At 39.7% G+C, this 24,785-nt stretch overlaps 2 protein-coding genes across 3 annotated transcripts in view; one reads left to right on the forward strand and one right to left on the reverse strand.

The window, feature by feature from the left end:
• Positions 1 to 3,026, forward strand: part of unm_sa1614 (un-named sa1614) — a 49,534-nt gene extending 46,508 nt beyond the window's left edge. Inside the window, exon 29 of the mRNA XM_017450369.3 lies at positions 937 to 3,026. The gene's annotated coding sequence lies outside the window, so the exon portion shown is untranslated. The remainder of the gene's footprint in view (positions 1 to 936) is intronic.
• The window catches only part of st3gal8 (ST3 beta-galactoside alpha-2,3-sialyltransferase 8), a 25,341-nt gene continuing 2,674 nt past the window's right edge, over positions 2,119 to 24,785 (reverse strand). The window contains exons 2-8 of one of the 2 annotated variants that reach the window (XM_017450371.3): positions 17,503 to 17,642; positions 13,142 to 13,882; positions 12,125 to 12,312; positions 7,028 to 7,207; positions 6,720 to 6,765; positions 6,478 to 6,597; positions 2,119 to 3,883 (exon numbers count right to left, since the gene is read on the reverse strand). In XM_017450371.3, the coding sequence (XP_017305860.1) occupies positions 3,683 to 3,883; positions 6,478 to 6,597; positions 6,720 to 6,765; positions 7,028 to 7,207; positions 12,125 to 12,312; positions 13,142 to 13,462 (1,056 nt within the window). In that variant the 5' untranslated portion in view covers positions 13,463 to 13,882; positions 17,503 to 17,642 and the 3' untranslated portion in view covers positions 2,119 to 3,682. The remainder of the gene's footprint in view (positions 3,884 to 6,477; positions 6,598 to 6,719; positions 6,766 to 7,027; positions 7,208 to 12,124; positions 12,313 to 13,141; positions 13,883 to 17,502; positions 17,643 to 24,785) is intronic. The other variant, XM_017450370.3, reaches the window with a different exon arrangement.

Raw genomic sequence — 24,785 nt, forward strand, 5'->3', positions numbered from 1 at the left:
CTGGGCAGGCAAAAGCAAGTCGAGGAAACCAGAAACAAGAAAGACAATCAACAACAAATGCATACTATCAACTGGCATAGCAACACAGAGCATCTACTTGACAAAGAGACGGTGCTGTGAGGTCCTTATAGAAGTGTGTAGGTAATTGAGTCCAGGTGTGTGCAATCAGTAAACGGGTGAATGTTGTGCATCATAGTCCTCGGAGGCCATGTTTGTAGGCCATGCATAAACTCAGGGAGTTTAATGCTGATTGACATGACAAGTTTGAGGGGAATAAGAGCCATTTTTTTATATACTTTTGTGGTATAAACTAGGAAATAACACTACCCAGGAACAACAAAAATGGTTACATAGTGATAATCAGTATCAAAAGGCAATGCACAGGCTCCTTCTTGTGGGCCACAAATACTATACTGCACAAAGTAATTTATAACACTCAGTGGTTGCTCAGTTTAGGCGTATGCAATAATCATTTTTCCCTACTCCACAGACTGGAAAATGAGTATTTCCAGCATTTCAGGTTTAGAGAAAATAAGGGAGGGCATAATATTATTAGCTGTGCAGTCGGGAACTGCTTGCTGGGAATGACAAAAACTTAGCTGGAGGGTGAATTTTTAGGTGATCCTGCATCCTCAGTAAACACTAAAAAATAAAACCATAATAACGGAACATTATCGAGCGCCGACTGGCACAGGTGCGCAAAACCAGCATATTTGATCACTTTTTAATGATCATTACTATTACCATTAGTTGTAAAGACACTGTTGAAGGCCTGTTTAATCTTCTTTAGATCAACATTGTTGTCCATCCCTGTTAAATATAATTAACAGATGTTAAAATGATATATCTAATGTCTACAAATCACCCAAGTTCAATATACATTGATAGATTTATTTCACATTAACGAGCTTGAACGCTTCTCTCTTACCTTGACAGAAAGTGAGGTGCCCTGCAGATCCAGTCCCGAGCATGTGAGATGGGGAAAGGTGGCGGGGCGTCCAGGTGGTGTCAGTTCATATCAGAGATCAAAACACCTACACAACGGTCAATCATTCCAGATTCATATCTCCGTTGGCTCATCTCCTGTTTTTTTTTTTTTTTTTTGAGTTCTAAAATGTGCTAGCACACTCAGCTGTTAAACTGCAGCACTCCTACTCAAGATAAATAAACGTTTACAGGCCTGGTAATATCATCTAATCGGTGTAGTCATCACTGGATGTTGTGGCAGAGTAAAATCTTCTAGACCGTGTAGAGACAATTACATTGTCATATCTCACAAGTTTAATTTATGAGAGCTATGTATCATCATGTATGATTATGTAAGTCCAAGATCGTTAAATAAGTCATTAATCATATAAGGGACAACCAGTGACGTCACCTGAATTGTGATTTTTAACCATACACAACTAACAAGTGTCTCATTTTAGCCCTATGATGTTTAAATTTAATTGCTTGTATGCATTACATTAAAGGATTAGTTTTATGTGAACCATTTTTTTTGTTTTAGGGCCATTAAATTGTACACTCATTACCTCGGCTCAAAGAAGTGTAGTCTTTATGGCTGATGTAGGAAGGATACTGCGCGATCATGCGTTTCCTGATGGATAAACAGGACCAAAAGATATTTGAAATCTTTTTCAAGAGGTCTGCCTAAAACAGCAGTGTGCATTCTTATCCAGAAAGGGTGCGGGTTTCCATTCCAAGTCGCACCTGATTCCACCTGTTTTAATCAGTTGACCTTGGCTTTAAATAGACTATCGGGTATGGTTTTTGCTAGGTTGGAATGAAAACCTGCACCCAACCCAGCCCTCCTGGATAAGATTGGACAGCCCTGGCCGAAAACAACACAATAATATGCTTTGAAATGATTTGTTAAAATCAAAAAAACAAAAACAATGAGCTTTTTCTATTTTTTTTTCTTTTTTTAATGCATTTGTAAACAAGAACCTCTTTAGTGACTTAGCTTACAGCCCAGACATGTCCGAGTATGGACATGTGCTATGTGTATTTAAATGGTGTGTACGTTGAATTCATAGGAAGTAGGACCAATTACTGGGGCAATCATTACTTTTAAAATGTTTGAACTGTATTATTTTATAAATAACAAGTAACAAGATGAATGATTTATGTCTTTATTTTTCTACTTGCACACTCGAGTACAAGGTAAGGTCTGTGATGCTAAACACACAGAATTAACAACTGAAAATTATGTTTCTGTTTGCTGTTTCCTTCAAGTCTTTGATAAAGTACAGCTGAAATAATGATGATAATTAAAAAAAAAAAAAAACTATTTAATTTATGTAAAACAAATGTCATAGCAATCTGTATGACCGATATCTCTCTTTTGCTATTCGATTTATAACTGCTATTGTTTATCATTTTGAATATGTGATTTTTGAATAATAATAATGCTATGGAAACAAACGACCATGTCCACTGATTTATCATCATGCATGTACAAAATCTAATACGCAATCTTATCTATTCTTCCATCTCTATGGAATGATTATCTTTTAAGTCAATTTGTGCTCAAGGCAAGACTTTGAGTCTCAGTCGACCACAGTAATAACACTTATCTGACACAGGGCAGCAAAAACCATAACACATTCATAAACATAACATCACACATTAAACCACAGTCATATAACAGAGGAAACTTGGCAAGAAAAACTGAAATAAAACTAAAAATTAAGCTTTTTCACCAATCTGAAGGAGATGAATTGAACTGCATTATAACCCAGTGACTTTGAGCACCCCGGTTTCATTTCCCATGATAACAATCAGACATCCCACTTATTACTAAAAAAAAATCACCTGTTAAGAAAGACAGGAAGTGTTCATATGCATGTGACTGAAATATCAGTGAGGAAACTGACTAAAGTGAAAACTTCTGTTTGATCAGTGCTGCTGTGGAAAGGCCTCTGATTGATGACCCAATGCTAAAAACAGCTGAAGTTTTAAAACCTCATTTATGATTTACTTCAACAATGCCTTGCATAAATATTCACCCCCTTGGTTCCAGGAGGTCAGTGTGGAAAAGACACTGCAGCTCCAAAAGTCGACCTTTTCCTTTTACCATCCATGATGTAGAACGGTCCACAAAACCACGCATATATAAAAAAAAAAAAAAAGTCATTTTCCATTTGCAACAATGGACCATAGCATAAAAATACAAATTTAAAGTCAATTTCTGTAGACATTCATTAATTGTACCACAAACTACATTTTGCTGTCAGTTTCAGTAAAAAGTGTTATCTAAGTTTCAAACATAGTTTTGGTCTTTGCCATTTACACCGAGTCTAAGAATGAACATCTCTTAAATCTCCAGTGTCTATAAGGCTGTTTAGTTGTAGCGCAGTGTGGACAAATCAGCCTGAAGCTGCTCCCCAGATCTACTTTTATATGCTCAATTTCCTTAGCTTCAGGAGTTTCACAAGTACTGGTTCAGCATTAACACAAGGCAAGTAACAATAGAGCATTTAATAATAATATAATAATAATAATAATAATAATAAAAAATAATAAAGGATTGTTTGGTCTGGAGAGAATACAGCTTGTTATCAGTGGGTTTGGTTCAGCGTAACTCACAGTGGTTAGTTAATAGCTGGGTGGATCACAGCTGATTGTGGCTCTTCTTTGGTTCGACGTCAATACATCGTACACTTATGTGGCCATGATCCATTCATTTCACGTTATTAGGAGCCTTACTCTCCACCTTTGGGTAGAGTTTAATTTTGCCTTCTGCGTCCAATTTCAGAATGATCTCGCGTTCAAATTCAGCACTGTGCACACCCGTCTTGCGGAAGGCTCCGGCGTACTTGTTGTTCTCCCAGTAGTGATGCCAATTTCCTTGTGAGTCTGCCCCATAACCAAACACTGAGATCTGCAGGGAGAGGACACAACAAAATGAATATATACACACATTTCATTATAAACGGATAAAAAAAAAGTCATGCGGGTGGGGTTTTTTTTTTCTTCCACCGGGGTGTGAGTGAGCACTCAGATGTACAGCTCACAGGACAGACCGAATTACAGTGCATTTATTTATGACATGCTGAAAGTACTAGCATTTCTACTTCTGCGGTTTTTTCCCCAGTGGTTTCGGGGGCGTAAACCTCTCTGGTTTAGGCCGTGCACATTTGAGGTTTAAAGCTGAATATAGATTTAATTCATATATGAAAGCTTGTTCCTCTTGTATCCACCTTTAGCCTGCGGTTTACGATGAGATGCTGCAATAATTAAGACAACAAAGGAGAAATTGAGCATGAATGAGTTTTAATAGCTTACTTCAAGGACGCTAAAAACTGATGTAATGTTACAGTTGACTAGGAGCTCTATTTGTGACGTGGTGATGTTATAGTTGACTAGGAGCTGAGAATTGCGCTCTGTGATCATTTTCATCACAGATCAGTGTAAGGGACTGAAATATAATCAGAAAATCCGGACTGACAAAGCCGATTGCATTGTTTCCTTTTGGTGTCAGTTGCAGTAAGATATACCATTAAAGCAAGCGCCAGAAGCAAAAAACCCCTTTAGACCAGTAAGATGTGAATGAAAATAAACATTGAATCTAATAGTAGTGTTCTAATATATTAAGGCTGATTTCCAGGATGTGAAAAGGATCTTAGTTGATCTTAGTGATCATGTTAATCATGCAATCAGTGCAAATATCTCAATTTAATAATATGGGTTTCAGCCAAATTTACTGGATGCCAGCTTATACATGATTTTACAACCCCAATTCTGAAAACGTTGGGACAGTGTGGAAAACGCTAATAAAAACAAAGAGGAGTGATTTGTAAATGTACTTTGACTTGTATTTAAACAAAGAACGTATAAAGACGAGGTAGTTGATGTTATATCTAATCAACTGCATAGATCTTTGAAGGTAAACGTTTCTTTTCAAATTCATGCATGCAACACGTTCCCAACAAAAAAGTTGGGACAGGGGCGATTTAGGACTAAATGCGATGTGAGAAGTTGAAATAAGAAGGTGATGTGAAACAGGTGAGGCGATCGTCTAATCATAGTATATAAGAAGCCTCCAAAACAGGCCTGGTGCTTCAGGAGCAAGGACGGGTCGAGGATCGCCAATCTGCCAACGGATGAGTGAGAGAATAATCCAACACTTTGAGAAGAACATTCCTCAAAGACAAATCGGTAGGATTTTGTACATTTCACCTTCTACAGCGCACAGTATAATTACAAGATTCAAGGAATCCGGTCAAATCTCAGTGCGTAAAGGGGCGAGGCCGAAAACCACTTCTGAATGCGTGTGATCTCCGATCCCTCAGACGCCACTGTCTTAAAAACCGTCACGAGTCTGTAATGGAGATCCTGACATGGGCTCGGGAATACTTTGGTAAATCTTTGTCAGTCGACACCATCGGCTCGGTTTCATCTGAGATGGACAGTAACACAGTTGTGTAGCTGAAGAAATGTATAACGGATGAATGGGAGAAAATTCCACTTGCTAAACTTAACCAACTGGTGTCTTCACTCAGCGTCCAAACGCTTAAGTGTTATTAAAAGAAAATGTGATGTTACACAGCGGTAAACGGTCGACTGTCCCAACTTTTTTGGAGTGTGCTGGAGTCATCAGATTTGAAATGAGTGTAAATTTATTATTTTCAAAAATAAATTTAAATTCACAAAGTAAAACATCGAATAATGTGTTAATAATGTGTTTTCAGTATAGTACAGGGTGAACTGAATTTTCTAATTCCTTTTTTTGTTTGAATTAAAAAAAATTCAAGTTAATTACTGTCTCGTTAATTGTTGTCTGATTAAGATGCTGATCCACACCAAATAATAAAGATATCATGGGCTCTACATGGATGAAACAGAAAGATATATATACAGATAATCCTGCTGTTAAGTGGAAAAACTCTAAACGGTTAATTCTGGCAAAAGAATAAGAATATTCATGCCACAACGAAGAAGGAATTAAAAATTGTGAGCAATTTAATCAAGACCAATTCAAATTTCAGCTGTAGCTCCAAATACCTGCTTCAGACACATAATTATATAATGTAATATAATTAATGTTCATTTGCATGTATTCTAATGTTACTGTGGATCAGGTGGTAGAGCGGGTTGTCCACTAATCGTAGGGTTGGAGCTTCGATTCCCGGCCTGCGTGACTCCACATACCGAAGTGTCCTTGGGTAAGACACTGAACCCCAAGTTTCTCCCGATGGTAAGTTAGCGCCTTGCATGGCAGCTCTGCTACCATTGGTGTGAATGTGTGTGAATGGGTGAATCAGACACAGTGTAAAGCGCTTTGGATAAAAGCGCTATATGAGTGCGCCATTTACATGTCTTACAATATGTTTACTGTCCAGAAAGTTTTGCATACATAATGATACATGATAATTATTTTTTAAACGATTACTTTTATGTGGGTCTAATTTTATCACTAAGGTGCAGTTTAGATGCACCGTTGTTGTGAATGCATGCAGGAAGTGAATGGTTTACCTCATCACAGACGTGCAGAGCAAACACGATGGCCAACATGCCAGTAGAGGGGTATCTGCCATGGTGCTCGGTCCAGCGGTCATGAGTGTACTTAAAGAAGCTTGGGTTCACCACAATCACCTGCAAACCCACACACACATCACAAAAACACACATGTATTTAGAGGAACAAAAATGTTGTTCAGGCAACGTGATCACATCTCATATATTACATCATTGTGGTATTTAAAGCGTCACACTCACCTTATCTTTATCCGCCTGCACAAATTCTTTCACTCTCATGTAGGTCCTGAAGATAAGGAAAAACCCCAGAAATATCTAAATATAGCACTTCTGACAATTTACAGATGCCACATTTTAAGACAGTATGGTAAACTATATAACATTTCAATAAATTTAAATATTATATATGTCTATTTCAGTGAAAGATTCGGGGACTGCAGTCTACTGACAAGCCAATCTGGGGCTCAACAAACCACACTGTTGGATTTATATTGCTCAAATATAGAAATGATGTGTTAGCATGTTGATTTGCTGTATTAGGAACCTACCTTTTGATTTCTCCAGTTGAAAGGGCACTGGTCACCCACTCAAGGTCTCTCATTTTAAAGGGTAGGAGGACAAGATGGACGCCAGGTGCCAGATCCACAGCACTCTCAGGGTACATGATGTGGTGAGTGGTCTTGTTCCCTACATGCTGCTCAAAACCCGATGTCATAGCTTTATTCATCCTGTAAGAAAAAGAAGGTCCACAGAGAAAACATTAGCTGCCTCGTAGTGTAACTTGAGGAGTTTAAAAAAACGTTTCATGGAATCGTCCTCTTTGAGCATTCACATAACCGTTTGCTAAAGTGCTCAAATAGTTGTTGACATTTTGCATCATGTGGGCCATAAACTTAATCATAAACATTTTGCATCATGTGGGCCATCGCACCCGGGTGCATGTTGGGGCTCTGCCAGGGCAACACCATTGCATTAAAAAAACAACCACTTTTTAGCACTTGTATGTTTTTAGGAGTGTATCACTATGTAAAACATGTAATTTCCTCTTGGCAGTAGGTGGCGCTATGACCATAACTGAATACTGGCATGTAGATGTGTTCAGGCCAAGACTCTTATCAAACCTGTGAAGTTTTGGGAAGATTAGGCATTGTATACTTGAGTGATAACAACTTCCTATTTAATAGCAGTAATAGCACGCTTTAGCACTTAGCTAAGTGTTGCTAGCATGTTACTAGCATGTTTAGAAATTACTGGCATATTTTTATATGTTGCTAGGAATACATCAGTGTAAAAGTGTCACTTCCTGTTGGCAGCAGGTGGCGCTATGACTATAACTGAGTATTGGAATGCAGATCGCCTCAGGCCAGGTTTTGTACAAAACATGTGACGTTTGGTGCAGATTGAACATTGTATGTTTGAGTTATAACAACTTCCTTTTTAATAGCTGTATAATAGCACGGTTTCGATAGGTGTTGCTAGCATGTTTTATCAGTGTAAAACATGTCACTTCCTGTTGGCAGCAGGTGGCGCTATGACTATAACTGAATGTAGGCATGTATATGTTTTCAGGCCAGGATTTGTATCATATATGTGAAGTTTGGTACAGATTGAACATTGTATGTTTGAGTTATACAACTTCCTGTTTCGTGGCATTTTATAGCATGCTTTAGCATGTAGCTAAATGTTGCTAGGATGGTGTAACATGTTTCTAACACGTGGTTAGCATATGTACCACTTGTTGGCATATTTTAATATGTTGACAGGAGTGCATTGCATATAACAACTTCCTGTTTAATAGCAGTATAATAGCACGGTTTAGATAGGTGTTGCTAGCATGTTTTAACATGTCTAGCAGGTTGCGAGCATGTTTACAATTTGCTAACATATTTTTATATGTTGCTAGGAATAGATCAGTGTAAAACATGACACTTCCTGCTGCCAGTAGGTGGCGCTATGACTATAACTGAATATTGGCATGTCGATGTTTTCAGTCAGGGACTTTTATCAAACTTGTGAAGTCTGGAGTAGATTGGACATTGGCAAAAACAGCAATAAATAAATAAATAAATAAAAATGGCTGACTTCCTGTTGAGTTTAGGGCATGGGATTTTTGTATGTTGTGACAGAGGGCTCCGTCACGATTGCGGCAGCACTACATTTACATGCACATATAATCCACTATCCACCAGTTTTCCCTACCCTTGGGTGCACACTAGGGCAGGTTAACGCACCAGTTGCATACATAACATGCACCCATATCCACTCCATTACCGCATCCTTGTCCATATCCCACTTCTGACAGCACTTGTGACAAGGCGTGATGGAAAACTGGTCCCGCACAAGAAAACTGATGGCAGGGCCGCAATACCACTTTTGTGCAAAGGTGCTTTATTGACAGTGCTCCTATTTACAGTCTACCAAATGTGCACAAAAATATTTATATCCATGTGAAGGCCCCCCAAAAAATAGACGAAATGGGGAAAATGGAGGAAAACTATACAAAAATATATACACTACAGCACTTGGCTGGTAACTCCTATGGTAAATACACCATATACTTGCACTACAACTATAAACTCCAAACTACAACCCACCTCTTCACAAATTAACAGGCCTGGCTTTAATCTGGAGGCTCCACCCACATGGACTCCTCCATGTTCTTCCGGAAGTAAGTATTACAACAATAACTTTTCATAAACTCCTATATAAACGTGAATATTATATATATTGTTATATAATGAATAGTAATGAATGTGTATATGTGTTATGATATATGAACATTGTTCTTATAGATATTGTAGTTTATGAAAAGAACATCATGAAGGGGAAGACATCGAAAACTACCTTCGTCGACTGGAGCGTTTGGCACGGACTTGGAGTTGGCCAGAGGAGGAGTGGGCTTGTCGACTCATGCCGTTGCTTACCGGGAAGGCTAGAAGCATACATCGCCATGTATGAGGAGCGATCAGTAGGGTATGAGGATCTACGTGAAGCGTTGCTGGAAAAATTCGACATTTCAGCAGAGACCTACCGTAAGCATTTCTGGAAGACCTCTTCAAAACCCGGCGAAACACCCAGGGAGACTTACCATCGGTTGAAGGGACTGTATGCTCATGGGATAAGGCCACAACAGCACACCAAGGAGGAAATCGGTGAGCTGATTATCCTAGAGCAGTTGTTGCGTGTGCTGCCGTATGACATGTGTACGTGGGTGAAAAAGCATGAGCTTGCAGATGGACTGACAGCAGCCCGACTAGCAATGCAGGACGCTAACGCACGCCGAGGGGGGCGGCCACACCGCGGACTGTTGTATCATGTCCAGTGCTTACACGAGCTCAAGCCCAGACTGGTTTGCAGCCTCTGCCAGACTTACACAATAGTCTGATCCAGAGCTGTAACAAACCTAGAAAAACATGGTGTCAATGCCAAATGGCAAAGTATTTGGGTACACCGACACCCAAGGTATCCACAGACGGTCTGGAGGGCAGCGAGTGGAAGATCCTAGACAGTATTGCCCAGTTACGTGAGGCCGATGTTACCTTAAAGCCCTTATTTGCCAAAGTCGGGGAAACAAAGTACAAACTCTTGGGGCTAAAATGTATGTTTTGCAAAATGATATTTTGTATATGATGTCTGATGGTGTTACACGTCTTGTCATCCCTAAATGTTATAGGTCTCTTGTGTTACACCTTGCACACACTATACCATGGTCAGGACATCTTGCACATCAGAAAACATACCAAAGACTCAGTTCCAGTTCCTTCCGGCCTTCCATGTACACTGACGTACGCACACACTGTGCCACATGTTCTGTTTGTCAGAAAACCAGTGCTGTTCGCAGGTCTGCCAGAGTGCCTCTGTACCCCTTCCATTCAGAAGAAACGCAATGGACATAGTCGGACCTCTGGAGAGGAGCAGTGCCGGTCATCAGTACATCTTGGTCGTGTGTGACTATGCTACTCGGTACCCTAAAGCCTTCCCCCTAAGATCCATTACAACTTCCAAGGTAATCAGTGTTCTTGTGCAAATGTTTCCCAGAGTCGGTATCCCAGACGAGATCATCTCAGACCAACGCACCTCCACAGACGGCTGTGTATCCAGTCGATCAGGATGAGTCCCTGTCACCCGCAGACGGACGGACTAGTTGAGAGATTCAACCAGACACTCAAGAACATGCTGAAGAAGTTTGTCAGTGACACGGGAAAAGACTGGGACAAGTGGTTATCATTCATGCTGTTTGCATATAGAGCGGTACCCCAAGAATCAACAGGGTTTTCACCTTTTGAATTGGTTTACGGATAGCCTGTGTAGGGTCCACTAGATCTGCTGAGAAAGAGCTGGGAAGCCACTACAACATCGGCAGCGGGTGAGCAAGGCATTCTTCAGTACGTGCTGCAGATGAGAGACCACTTAAGAGAAGTACCGAGAACAAGCTATCGAGAACTTGGAAGTGGCCCAGCAAGCACAGAACAAATGTTATGACCAGTATGCACGACACAGAGAATACCAGCCGGGGCAAAAAGTACTGTTGTTACATCAACAGACAAGCTATTAGCAAAGTGGCAAGGACCCTACGAGATCCAGAGACAAGTGGGACCAGTCGCTTACCAAATATTGCACAAGGAGAAGGGAAAGTCCAGCCAAGTGTACTACATCAACCTCCTGAAAGAGTGACGGGAGAAGGCAGCAGACAAAGGGACAGTACCATTTGCCTGCAAAGGAGCCCCAGAAGGCGAGGAGAGTGAGGACGAGATGGAAGATGTGGCTGAACAGAGACCTCTGGCAAAGATAACCCTGGAACACCTGGAAAAGGAACAGAGGGAGCAGCTGCTATAGATTGTAGACAAGCACCCGAATCTCTTCAGGACAGAGCCAGGAAGAACGAACCTAATTGAACATACCATCCAGCTCACTGACACAACGCCTATTCGACAGCAGCCCTATCGGGTGCCTGAGCGACTAGTGGAACCGTGGAGCAGGGAGATTCAGCTTATGAGGAATGAGGAACGCTGTCTCCTGGTTCGATGCATACCCAATGCCTCGTATTGATGAGCTGGTGGAACGGATCGGCCAAGCCAAATACATCACCACTTTAGACCTGTGCAAAGGATACTGACAGGTGCCCTTAGCCCAACAATCCAGAGAGTACACCGCCTTCAGAACACCCTTAGGACTAATCCATTTTATGACTATGCCATTTGGGTTACATGGAGCTCCAGCCACCTTCCAACAGCTGATGGATCAGGTTCTAAGAGGGGAAGAGGACTGCTGTGCAGTATATCTCGATGAAGTGGTCATCTACGGAAATAGCTGGGAAGAGATTGTTCAAATTCGTTGTTGAAATTTTGTAGGTGGTGCTATTGAGCCATTTTTGCAACATTCAATTCTGGAACCCCTATCAGATGTAAATTTTCACCAGTTCTGACACGTGTGCAAAGTTTCGTGGGTTTTTGGGTATATTATGCCCTAAAAAATGCTCTTCATTTGAGAGAAGAAGAAGAAGAAAAGCACCAGCGGTGCTTGAGCCCTAATAAAGTGAACCACAGTGCAAAAAGACATCCCTCAAATAAGGCCTAATTTAAGAAATAAACAAATTGGCAAACACTTTAAATAGGTTAAAGGTGAAACAGTAGGATGGTACATACCGGATGACAATGGAATGTGAGTTTATCATATGTCCATACTTGAACTGCAGCAGATTTCCTGAATTTCCAACCACAGCACACTTCCGACACTGACTTGGCTGATGTATACTTTTCACAGGATGAGAAATCACTGTAAACATCTTTTCAATTATTTCACTGATGGACTGATTTGCTGATTGCTGCAAACCCTGTATGCACATTAAAAAGCAGAATGTAAATAAATAAATAAATAAATAAATATCCACATTTAAAAGTAGAACGTGTAAAACTCTCTCTCACTCGAGATACAAAAACATCCTGAAATAAGCAGCCAATTGCAACCAATGGAAAAATCAAGTGGTCATTTATTTGCTTGTGTGCCTGATTTATATCTCATTTCATCAAATTAGTGTTCTCAGCAATTCTGCAGCAAGGTTGCGTGTGTGATCGGTGTGCATGTATAACTGCACTGTGCACAGAATACCACAGAACCTGTACAAGTGCCAAGTTTATCTGAGTTCAACTTGCCATGAAAAGTGCCTATAATTACATGAAGTCAAACCTTAGTGAAATGAAAGAAAGTAGCTTTTTCTTTTGCCTATTTGTGCTCTTTGTCTCTGGCATGAATGGGTTTCTATTGGTAAAATAATCACAATTCGAAGGGCAGCTTTGGGAATCACCTCACTGAACTGTTGTACCTGTGAAATAAATAAGAGTAATAACAGGGACTATCTGAAGTTTTCCAGATGTGTCTCTAGAACAGTGCTGGTGAAAAAAGAGCTGCAGTTTTGAGGTTACTTAGAATGTCTGAGAACCTGGAAAACCTCATTGTGCAAGGTTAGTGTTTGTTCTCTGTTGGTCTGGCAGGATGAGTAATGAAACACTGTGTAAGTACACTCGCTATCCACTTTATTAGGAACACCTGTTAGCATCTGATCCATTGATAAACTTCTGCCAACAGACATCAAATACAATAGTGTGACTAGTACTCCATTCTAGTCATTGAAGAATTACTGACAGACTTTAAAAAACACTTACCAGCCACCACTTTAATGAGTCTGGATCTATTTGATTTTCTTCAGCAGTAAGGTACGGTTGCTGCTTATAGTCAAAGCGCTGGTTGAACCACTCCGAAACGACCGAATCTTTGATGCAAGTCGTGCAGCTACATGATCGATGTTGACTTGTCTCGGTTACAGTCTTGGTTTGAGTCTGTGTCTTTCTCAGAGTCTTGGCAGTGCAGTGAGCAGCGTCAAGCATGTCACGCTTGAAGCTGTTCTGAATGGAGTGAGAGGCGATCATAAAAAACAGGACGCCGCAGAACAAGGCACCGATGCACAACTTTTTCTTCAGCAGCATGGTTAGACCTGACCCTTTTCAATGCTCAGCAGGATGAAAAGTGATGTATTCAGTGCTAGAGAGTTACTTCAGTCTTTCACATGATGAACCCAGAACTTGTTATTGATCGTCTACTTTCCCACTGAGTTGCAGAGGTTGTGAAATTAATCTGTGGACTTATTTACAATCCAGAATCATTGTTGCCTGAGAAGTAAAACAGCAGGAATGGTTATTCCAGTTGGTCCTTTAAGTTTTGATTGTATTTCCAGCTGCTTTTTAGCGTCAGGGGTCACAGGGAGGGCATCATGAAGTCACAGAAATAAGAGGAAAGAAAGGAGAATTCTGATTTTCTGATTTAATCAGTGGCAGACCTATCTTTTGAGTTAATGTCTTCATATTTCAGTCCACATGGCCAACGTCTGTTGTTTCACAGCCACGTTCCTGAAAGATATAATTCATTTATTATAATATTTTACATTTACACACACACACACACACACACACACACACACAGTTGGGTCCTCAGTGGATTTGAAAAGAAGCAATCAAGATTGAAGTGTAGACTTTCAGCTTTAATTCGCAGACTTGAACAAAAATACTGCATTAACTATAGATTTTTACACAGTTCCTCCATTTTCACATTCTCAAAAGTAATTAGACAAACGAAATATAAGGATTATTTTTAACACTTGGATGTAACTCCTTTGCAGTCAATGACTGCCTGAAGTCTAGACTTCAGCAAATATTGAGTTTCTTGTGTTCTTAAGGTCATAACACCTTAAGATGCTTTTCCGGGGGTTTACTGCAGCTGCCTTCAGTTGCTGCTTGTTTGTACGTCTTTCTGCCTTCAGTTTTCTCTTTAATAAGTGAAAAGCATTGCTTAGGTGACTGACTAGGCCATTTAAGAACATTCCATTTCTTTGCCTTAAGAAACTCTTGTGTTGCTTCTGCAGTATGTTTTGGGTCGTTATTAGAGATGCACCGATGTATCGGCCGATTAAAGGCGATTTATCATGCTTTCATGTTTAAAAACGTCCGATGATCAGGGCCGATTATATCCTGTTAATCAAAAGAGAGCGGGAAAATACACTGAATTCGTGCTGTGTGTAAAGATGATGTCTCTTGTGTGGAAATGAGGACAAAACTGCAGCTTGAAAGCTCTGCAAACTCTGCACTGATAAAAATTTTACACCACATCGAGTCTAATTTTTTTTTTGTAGCACTGTGCGCTCTGAATTAAAGGGCCAGTACGCCGTTGAAAGATTTAAATGAAGATGAGTTGAAAAAGTATATATTGCACAGAAAAATATATTAGTAGAGTACTAGATTTCATATCCAGTTAATGTTATATGACCAGTTTGATGTTCAGTGATGAAGTAGAAATGCTTGTGTTTGTGGAGAGTGAATGTGAGACTAACAGGAGGATTTTTACAGTTCAGTCAATGTTAATATGAATTAATAACATTCAATAAGTTAATAATCTTACTTTAATCTTCAGAATTGAGTTCATGTGTTCATGTTCATTAATTCAATGTTCAATTGTTAATCATTTGACGGAATCTGAGCAGAAAGTAAAGCTCTGTACACTACAGAATTCATCCTGTTACTTCTATCAGCAGTCACATCATCAATAAACCCCGGTGACCCAGTTCCATCAGCAGCTAAACATGTCCATGCCATAACACTGTCTCCACCATGTTTGACAGATGATCTGGTATGCTTTTTAACATGAGCCCTTCCTTTCCTTCTCCATACTCTTCTCTTCCCATCATTCTGGTACAAGTTAATCTTCGGATCTTCGACAATGACACACCTACCCGCTCGAGAGTGTTCTTGACCTGGCTAGATGATGTGAAAGGGTTTTTCCTTCACCAAGGGAAGAATTCTGCGATTATCCACTTTATTTGTCTTCTGTGGTTTTCTAGCCTTTTTGGTGTTGCCGAGCTCACCAGTGCATTCCTTCTTTTTAAGAATGTACCATATTGTTGAATTGGCCACTGCTAAAAAGTTTCCGCTATCACTCTGATAGGTCTGTTATGTCTTTTCAGCGTAATGATGGCCTCCTTCACTTGCACTGGTCTCTGGACTGCAAATGGACTCTATGAACAGCCTACTTCCTGCGTATTCCTGCTAAAATCTCAGCGGCTATGCGAATGTTCTCCGACAGCGAACTGTATTCGCAATAAACTCTTTGTCATATTTCAATTAACAAGCAGTTATATATATATAAATTATAGTAACAGCATTTTAATATATTATATTAAAACATAATATTTTAGTAATGAGCTCAAGAAGTTTTAAATACCTTCGGCATGAAGGTTTATCTTCTCAGTATTACTGTGAGTCTGCAGTCATGCCTTCAAGTGTGATGATCTGATTGAGCCATTGACTCCCACAGGACTAGAGATCAATCGATGGTGATTTTTTATAACTGATATACATTTTTTGCTTGTTTATGTGCCCGATAACAGATATGCAGAACCGATATTTATATGTTTCACTTCTGTTTTTGACACACTGATAACAACACTGAACTGAAAAAACATTTTATTTATAACAATGGTCAATTTCACTTCCATTCACTTACATAAAAAACAAAACAAAACTCTTATTCATACACCAATAAAATAGAGGGGTCTGAAATAAAGTGCACTGTTACTTAAAAGTGTCTTAAAAAAAAAAAGATTCAATGAGGTGAACAGATTACACGATGATTTCTTAGCACCAAGCTGCATGAACTACATATCAAGCATTGATGTAACACATCTATTTTATACATTAATGGCTGTTACATTAAATAAAGTTTATTAATTAAAGCAAAGTAAGTATACTTTACCCGTGCACACCGTTGTTGACTCGTCTCCCCTCAGATTCAGATAGCCGATTATGGAAAAATGCTTAAATATCGGGGAAAATATCGATAAAACCGATTATCGTTCGAGCTCTACAAAGGACGCCGACTAATGAAGAAAGGACACTGTGCTAAGGTTAGACTTCCTGAAGGTAACGTCACGATCTATCACGATCTATCACGTTTTATACATAACAGAAAGACGTTATGGTTTAGAGACATTAAAGCTAAGTGCCGTCTAGAAGCATGCTGTTCTCTTTTTGTTGTTTGCAAAAGTTCATATTTTTGTTTTAAGCAAGCACGAACGTGTTCAGGGTTACGCAACACAGCTCAGCACAGTAAATAAGAGCAGGTTGCTGTTAGAAAACATTTTTATCTGTTTAAGATCAATTATTATATTCTTTGTAAAAAGTAAGCATTCTGAACTCTAAAAACAGATCTAAAAAATGTTAACTAGACAGAAAACTAAACGTATAAGAATATCTCAAAGTCACTGTCACAAACGAAGCTGGCTAGCTGGATTTCGATATAACTAGAAATGTACAATTTAAAGCCCTTCTCCTTCTTACTAGAGGGAGTGACGGATGTCAACCTCACAACGCGACTGACATCGTTCTCAGTAATCCGTGGAAGATCTTGCAAGCAGAAAGTGTAAAAAGCCATGCTGACGGTGCTGGAAGGAAGTGGAAATGGAAGACAAAAATCCCTTCCAGCGCAGAAGCAGAACTTGCGGTGGCCACTGAGACTGTATGCGGACGCAACTGGGCATAGAGGCCATTGAGGGTTCCTATGAACACCTACCAAATGCAAACTCGACACTTGGAATCAACTCCAGTCCTTTTATCTCCTTCATTTGTCATGAAATAACAAACAGGCCATGAAATAACAAACAGGCCACACCTGGCCATGAAACTGCTCAACATTCAATTGTCCAATGGCGTTTGACGCTGTAATAAATGGCTGTAATTCTTTAAGGGTCAATACAAAAGTTTTGTTAAATGCCTTGTATTAAAGCTGAAGGTCTACATGTTAATCACATCTTGATTTCAAATCAATTGTGGTGGAGTACAGAGGCGCGCACACACACACACACACACTTTAATAGGAACCCCCTGTACACCTGCAGTTATCCAATCAGCCAATCATGTGGCAGCACCCCAATGCATAAGTCCAGAACACAGATAAAACAGACCCCTGGAGGGAAGCTCACCTATCAGCTGAGAGAACAGCCTGGAACACTGCCAGTAAATTTGCAGAGCAGTCTTATAGTTAAAACCCTGGGATCCATCAGGCATTATTTATGTAGATTCATGGCAGCACTCTCCGATACTGCAGTAAATTTCAAATCATCTTTAAAAAAAAAAAAACCCATTAGCAGCTGCTCTTCCTGTTATTCACAATGCTCATGCTGTTTCTCAGTCGCTTGAGGCTTTTCTTGCAATTCTGTCATGAGAGGCATGAAAGCAGTCGGAAGTGTAGTGATGTGTAGTTGGAAGGCAGAAACAACTGTTGCCTCATGCTGAGGTTGCAGGACGCTAGCAGAGCTTCACCCCCACCCTGGCTGCATTAAGCAACTTCATAAATAAAACAGCGCTTCAGATTTTGAATTCTCAAAAAAAAAAAAATGACTCTAAACTGCTGTATATCAAACACTACTTAAAAAATTAACTGCCAACTTCACTCAGTAGATGGTACTCCTTAATAGGCCGGACAAACATAAGTTATAATAATAAATAAAATCGGCCAAAATTAAAGAAGCGCTTTATATTTTTAGAGCCCTTTGCTGTCCATGAGGAAAGCTGCAATTGGACCGGAAAAACAATAACAAACCTTTACCTTCCCCCAGACCAAACCCACCATCTCTATGTGTCTCATGATTGGTTTTTAAATTTGAAAATGAATATTTTTGCATAGCTGTCTGTTCCTGCTGGGTGGAGCTCAATTCTGGGCTAGAAAAAATATCAACAGAAGCCTGAAATGAAGAAACTACAGAGAAACTATTGGAATCCATTCCACGGCACTGTTGTGAATCATATTTTTTTTATATTACTATAAATCTAAGAACACTTTTACACATTACAAACTGCAACTTTAAGGTTCTTTATCCAGTTCCGCTAGAATTTAGCGACTGTGCGAAGGAAAATTAGATTTGAGAAATTTTAGAAAATTAAATTTTTTAAATGAATTTTCATGATTTTGTGGAAGAAATGAATGCAAAATCAAGCAAAATCCGCAGTATTTGGGGGAGCTTGCGATTTTTTTAAATTACAGCAGATTTTCCAAAGATTTGGGCCGAGACTTATCATGTGACGTCATCACAACGCCCATTCAGCCAAAGCTCTCTTCAATTGAAGTGCGTCGAACATGAGTACAGCTGAAAGGTCTCATTTACCAACAGACATCACTATGAAAGACTGTGCAAAACAATTTCATGCAACTGCAATTTCGCCAATTCAAGTAGTTTTTTAAAAGAAATCTGCCAGTTGCATCGAACATTTTTGAAAAAGCCACAGCAAAGTCAAGCATTTTTGGCCATGAGAATAAAAAAATGTCTGCGAAATCCTGTACGGACTGTTTATCAGCTGATAAAACAAAGGACATCCTCCTCTGGCTAATACTGACAGAGAGAGAGAGAGAGAAAGAGAGAGAGAGAGAGATATTTTAGTTATCAAACACTGTCTGACAATAACTAATAAAACAGTAGAGGCTACAAGTGCTAAGGTGCACTCCTAAACACATGCGCACACGCACACCCACACACCCCTTATACTCTGAATAACTGGCTATTGCTAAAATTACATGGAGCATAACGCTAGCTGGTTTCATGGCCACAATGCAGCTGCCGCAAACAAACATAAAATAGGACCGGTGCTTCAGGTGCTACAGGTGCTTCGCCAAATTCCAGGTGTTTCCTCGCTTTGTTTGAAATGATCAATAGCATCGGTTGCACACCGGCTTCAGAGCATCAATTATATGTTTGTTGTCATCTGCCTCGAATGCGAAGTATTTCCATAATACCTTTTGAGTCGGGCGGAGCTAAACTTGTCGCCATCCTCTGTAGTTTTTCCCTTGTGTTTGTAGGCGTTCTTCACCACTTGTGGACCAACTAAAACACTTACGCGTATTTGCTGCCCCCTTCAGTTCTAGAAGAATTGCAACCTCGGTATCTTCATTACCAACCGTACCTACCCTACTGCAGAAAAACGAATATCGTCACGTTTTAACGTTTTGGTACTGACTTGGTACCGTGACATCCCTAGATCCCTAGATGTTACACAAGCTTCAGATACTGGTCACGCACAAGGGCGCTTCCCACAGCATGTAGCTCACGCAATGTCTCGTTCCCTTCTCAGGGAACAGGGTTGCATGTGTAACCCAGACATTATGTGTAATAAAGAGGAATGACACGGGAAAAAAGTATTGAACACGCTAACTGAAATGTATTTAATACTTAGTGGAGAAGTCTTTGTTTGTAATCACAGCTTCAAGACGCTTCCTGTATGAAGAGATTAATGTTCGCAGTATTCAGGTGTGATTTTGGTCCGTTCTTCTAAACATATTGTCTTTAAATCTTGTTCAGTTGGATTTGAGTCAGGTGATTGACTGGGCCATTCTAACACCTTGATTTTTTTCTCTGAAACCAATTGAGAGTTTCCTTTGCTGTATGTTTTGGATCGTTGTCCTGCTGGAAGCTCCACCCACGTCTCATCTTCATCATCCTGGTGGATGCAGCAGATTCTTCTAAAGAATCTCCCGGTAAAGGACTCCATTCATCGTTCCTTCAGTTATATGAAGTCTGCCAGTACCATGTGATGAAGAACAGCCCACACCATGATGCTTCACCTCCACACTTCACTGTTGGTGTAGTGTTTTTAAGGAAATGTGCAGTGACATTTCTTCTCCAAACATGGTGTGTAGTATCACAGCTGAAAAGTTCAATTCTGCTCTCGTCTGACCAGACTACACTCTCCCAGTATCTCATAGGCTTGTCCAGTTGAGTTGTAGTAAACTTTAAACGAGCTTCGACATGCCTTTTCTTTAGTAATGGAGTCTTGCGGGTGAGCGTGAGCAGTGGAGTGCACTGCCTATTGTTTTCTCTGTGACGATGGCACCTGCTGCCACAAAGTGTTTCTGGAGCTCTTTCCGAGTGGTCCTTGGCTCTTGGGCTACTCTTCTGACTGTTCTTCTGACTCCCTGGTCAGAAATCTTGTGAGGAGCTCCTGTGCGTGGCCGGTTGATGACGGAGTGATGTTGCTTCCACTTGTGGATAATGGCCACAATGATGCTTATTGGAGGATTATTCTGAAATACGTCTGTATCTGATTACATCAATATGTCTGTATCTGATTACATCAATATGTTTCACAACAATAAGGTTGTGAAGGTCTTGGGAGAGCTCTTTGCTTTTACCCATCATGAGATGTTTCTTGTGTGACACCTTGGTAACGAAAAGCCTTTTTATAGACCATCAATTTACTCACCCAGCTGATATTCATTTGCACAGATGGGGGGTATAATTACTTATAGATTTCAGCTGGTTCCTTGCCTTATCTTGCCTTGGAGAACTGCTTTTTCTTAGCGTGTTCAGTGCTTTTTTCCCGTGTCATTCCACTTTATTCCACATAACTTTATTTATGGAATGTAATGTTGAGAATTCTTTATATTTCCAGATTTCTTGAGTTTATACTGATGTCTGATGAAAATTTCATGTGAATAACCTCACTGGAAATATATCCACTGTATATCTGCTTATTTATCAGAAATTTAGCTACTTAAAATTGCTTCTTAATAAGTGTTAAGCCATACTAGCATCCTATCACCAGGAGCAGGAGTCCTATCAGGTTCAGTATGATCTGTGAGTATTTTCAGTCATCTAATATCTAGTTGCAATAAGTCAAGGCATTACAAGCTCCTTGGATGTAGGGGTATTTTTAACTTTATCATGCATTTTTAGGCAGCTACGCCAGCACACTGCATCACGCTGTGTAAGTGTGCACTACCAGTGCACATGCGCGGTAGTCTATCCTACTAGGCTACATCATGCAGTGAATGTGTGGAGACTCAAGGCAGTTTGTTGACTGGTTTTTGCAACATGCATGACGTACTCGATAATGTCAGCTCGCACATCGTTAAAACAACAATTACAATATTATCTTAGACGATACATATTGCACACCTCTACTTGGATGATGGGTAAAAAACTAAACCAGTGACAATGGATGTTACAAGGGGTCCTAACCAGTTCAGCCTTTTCTTTTTAGAGCTGAAATGTAGCCGGGTAGAAAGGGACACTATTTTCTTGGGTCACAATGCTCAGCTGACTCGTGGGGAAAGCTGCTGCCTGCCAAATCTTACACACCACTGCGTTTACAGCTGGCATTAGCAAAACCCATCCAGTCAGCAAAGAAGCAGGCAAGCAGCCCTCCTCCATAGTCATCAATCTTAAGAAATAGAAACCCTAATTAACAGGCCTTAGGAAGAAAACAATTTAACGAGGCACTCAAAAATGGACAGAAGGCCTTTTTCTTCTTCAATTAAACAATATTTTTAAAACAGGATTGGCACTGTTGAGTAATGAGTTGTTGCAGATGTTGACGCAACATACATTAAAATGTTCACAGAAGAAAATGTTTGTGAAATGTGTACTTTGCTTGATGATCTTTATATAAATTCATTCCAGGGTTACATTTGAGATTTGATTGCAACTACAACAAAGAAAGTCACTACTGTGAAAAGATTTTTTTTTCACTCCACTGTTATAATACCCACAAAATCTCCTGCATGAATAATAAGACGTTACGTAAAGCCAAACAAATCCATCTGGGCCAACATGCACTTCAGTCTTTGTGGTATTTTTAAATGGAAGATGTTACTGTATTTACTGTAGGTTTCACGGGTCTGAGAAAGCCTCTGGAATAGTAAAACAGGCCCATATTCTTCCATTGCTAAATATGTAAGATAAAGTTTGGTCAACTGCTGTGGAAGTTCACACAGTCGTTCAGCTTTTACACTTGGCACTATCCACAGGTTCATTAGCATACCAATTTGACACAATGGAGAGCGTGAAATGGGAGCCTTTAATGTCTCCTAATACTGAAACTAGAGGCCCTGCAGCATTTGCCAAACTATTCAGATTTGATTGTACATTGAGATGCCCTTTACTCGGCAGGAATCTCCTCATATAACCTCTTTATTAAACAAGTACAAAGAACTAGACTCTCTACCAAGGTTATGCAACTACCACATTCTTAAAAGTACCCCAGCACTCAAAATCAACAGTTAGCACTTCTGGGGGTTGATTTTCATTATAGAGAAACCACAGAACTAGCCAGCTAAGTACACTGCTGTAACATAGCTGTTACTGTGTATTTTAAGAAACGTGGCTACTGAATATACGGTCATATCCACCTTTTTCCCAAGAAACCAGTGAGCTTCACCATGATGGATTCTAACCACTGTTTTTCTGCTCCAGTCTCTATAGGAACCCTTATTAAAACTGGCTGAAGAGAATGATTTGAATTAATTAAACAGAAACTTTTTGAGTGTTAATAAGAATAAACATGAGTTCAGGGTCAAGCTGTGCTGTTGGCTGCCACAACAGCAGCAAAAAAATGTAGGAAGTCCTGAAAAATACTTGTTTTGAGCACCAGCAAACCCAAAAAGAATGTCCGTGTTCGGCAATGTGTGCCTGGCGTTCTGTTTTAAATATTGGTGAGAGGAAACAAGCATGGTTTGCAATGATGAAATTAAAATACCTCCTAAAGAAGTTATGTGTGTCCTCTTATCATTTTGTGTGAGCCTTTCAAAGCATACTCAATTTGACATGTACGTGTACACAAACAGTTGACGCATGTGAATAACGGCAACTTGCACTACACCTCCTGGCCTACAAGTGTCAGTACAGAGCAGTAAAGCAGGTCTTCTGGTGTGAAGGACGACAATGAAGAAGAATCACAACAACACGAAGAACAATGCTTGGGCAATCTCTCGCCAAGATTAGCACCCTTAGACAAATCCTTATACTCTTTAAGTACATGCGGTCGCACGTGTGCATTTAATTCTTTTGCACTATGTAGTTGTTCCACAAGGTGGCAGCAGTGACCCAGGGCCGTTGATTGTTAAGGTAGTTGAAGAAAGAATGGAATAAACGGAAGAGACGTAAACGAGTGCAGGTTAGAAAGTTTTGTCTATTTGTATAATTCAGTGTCTATACGATGTTGAGATCCATCTTTTCACACTGAGGACAACTGAGGGACTTGAACACGACTATTGCAAAAGGTTCAAACATTCACTGATGCTCAAGAAAGCAACGCATTAAGAGGCAGGGGGATGTAAACTTTTTAACAGAAGGATCATTGTAAATTGCAAGTATTTTGTCTTCCGGGAGACATGTAACTATCTTATTCAGCATCTGAAGGGCAATACTAATAAAAAATAAAAAAAAGATATTTAAACAAAATAATAATAATTTACACTCATCATCCTGTTCAAAAGTTTACACCCCCTGGCTCTTAACATATCATGTTGCCTTCTTGAACATCAGTGAGTGTGTGCACCTTATGTAATAGTTGTGTACGAGTCCCTCAGTTGTCCTCTGTGTGAAAAGATGGGATCTCAACCGCTGTTGGAAAGGGCTCAAATATGTAGAAGATCCTGAAAAAGCAAAGAATGTGCAGGACCTGGAAGATTTTTCTGAAGAACAGTGGGGCAGTTTAACTGCTCAGAACAAACAACGGACTCATGAACAACTATCACAAAACATAAACACAGTCGCTGATCATCCAGGTGACAACACACAGTATTAAGAAGCAAGGGTGTGTAAACTTTTGAACGGGGTAATATTTATAAATTCAGCTATTATCTTGTCTTGTGGACTATATGTAAACATCTGTTATGTGAAATAGATTATTCAGGACAGAACTAAATAAAAAATAACGGGATTTTTATGATCCGTCTTATTTTGTTAACAGTATAAAGATTTAGCAGATTCTGTAAGAGGTATGCAAACTTTTGGGCACAACTAATATATATATATATATATATATATATATATATATATATATATATATATATATATATATATATATATATATATAAGGCCAGCATACAGTACGTGTGCTGAAAATTTGGTCATCAGCATAGTACGTGCTTTATAACCGTGTGTAGGTCACACATGTGCATTTAATTCTTTTGCACTATTTAGTTGTTCCACAAGGTGGCAACAGTGACCCAGGACAGTTGATTCTCAAGATAGTTGAAGAATAAACGGAAGAGATGGAAACGAGTGCAGGTTAGAAAGTACCCGCATTTGTATAATTCTAGTCTTAAAGAGAATAAAGATTTGTATATGGGTGTTAATCGTGGCGAGAGACTGCCCAAGCATTGTTCTTCATACTGTTGTGATTCTTCTTCATCTCTGGTGTTTATAGTCAAATGTGTGTATGTTCCTAGCTGATAACGTGATCTTAAACGTGTGAGAATGGTTTTAAAAAG

The sequence above is a fragment of the Ictalurus punctatus genome, chromosome 21 (genome assembly GCF_001660625.3).
Source record: "Ictalurus punctatus breed USDA103 chromosome 21, Coco_2.0, whole genome shotgun sequence".
In the NCBI taxonomy this organism is placed as follows: domain Eukaryota; kingdom Metazoa; phylum Chordata; class Actinopteri; order Siluriformes; family Ictaluridae; genus Ictalurus; species Ictalurus punctatus.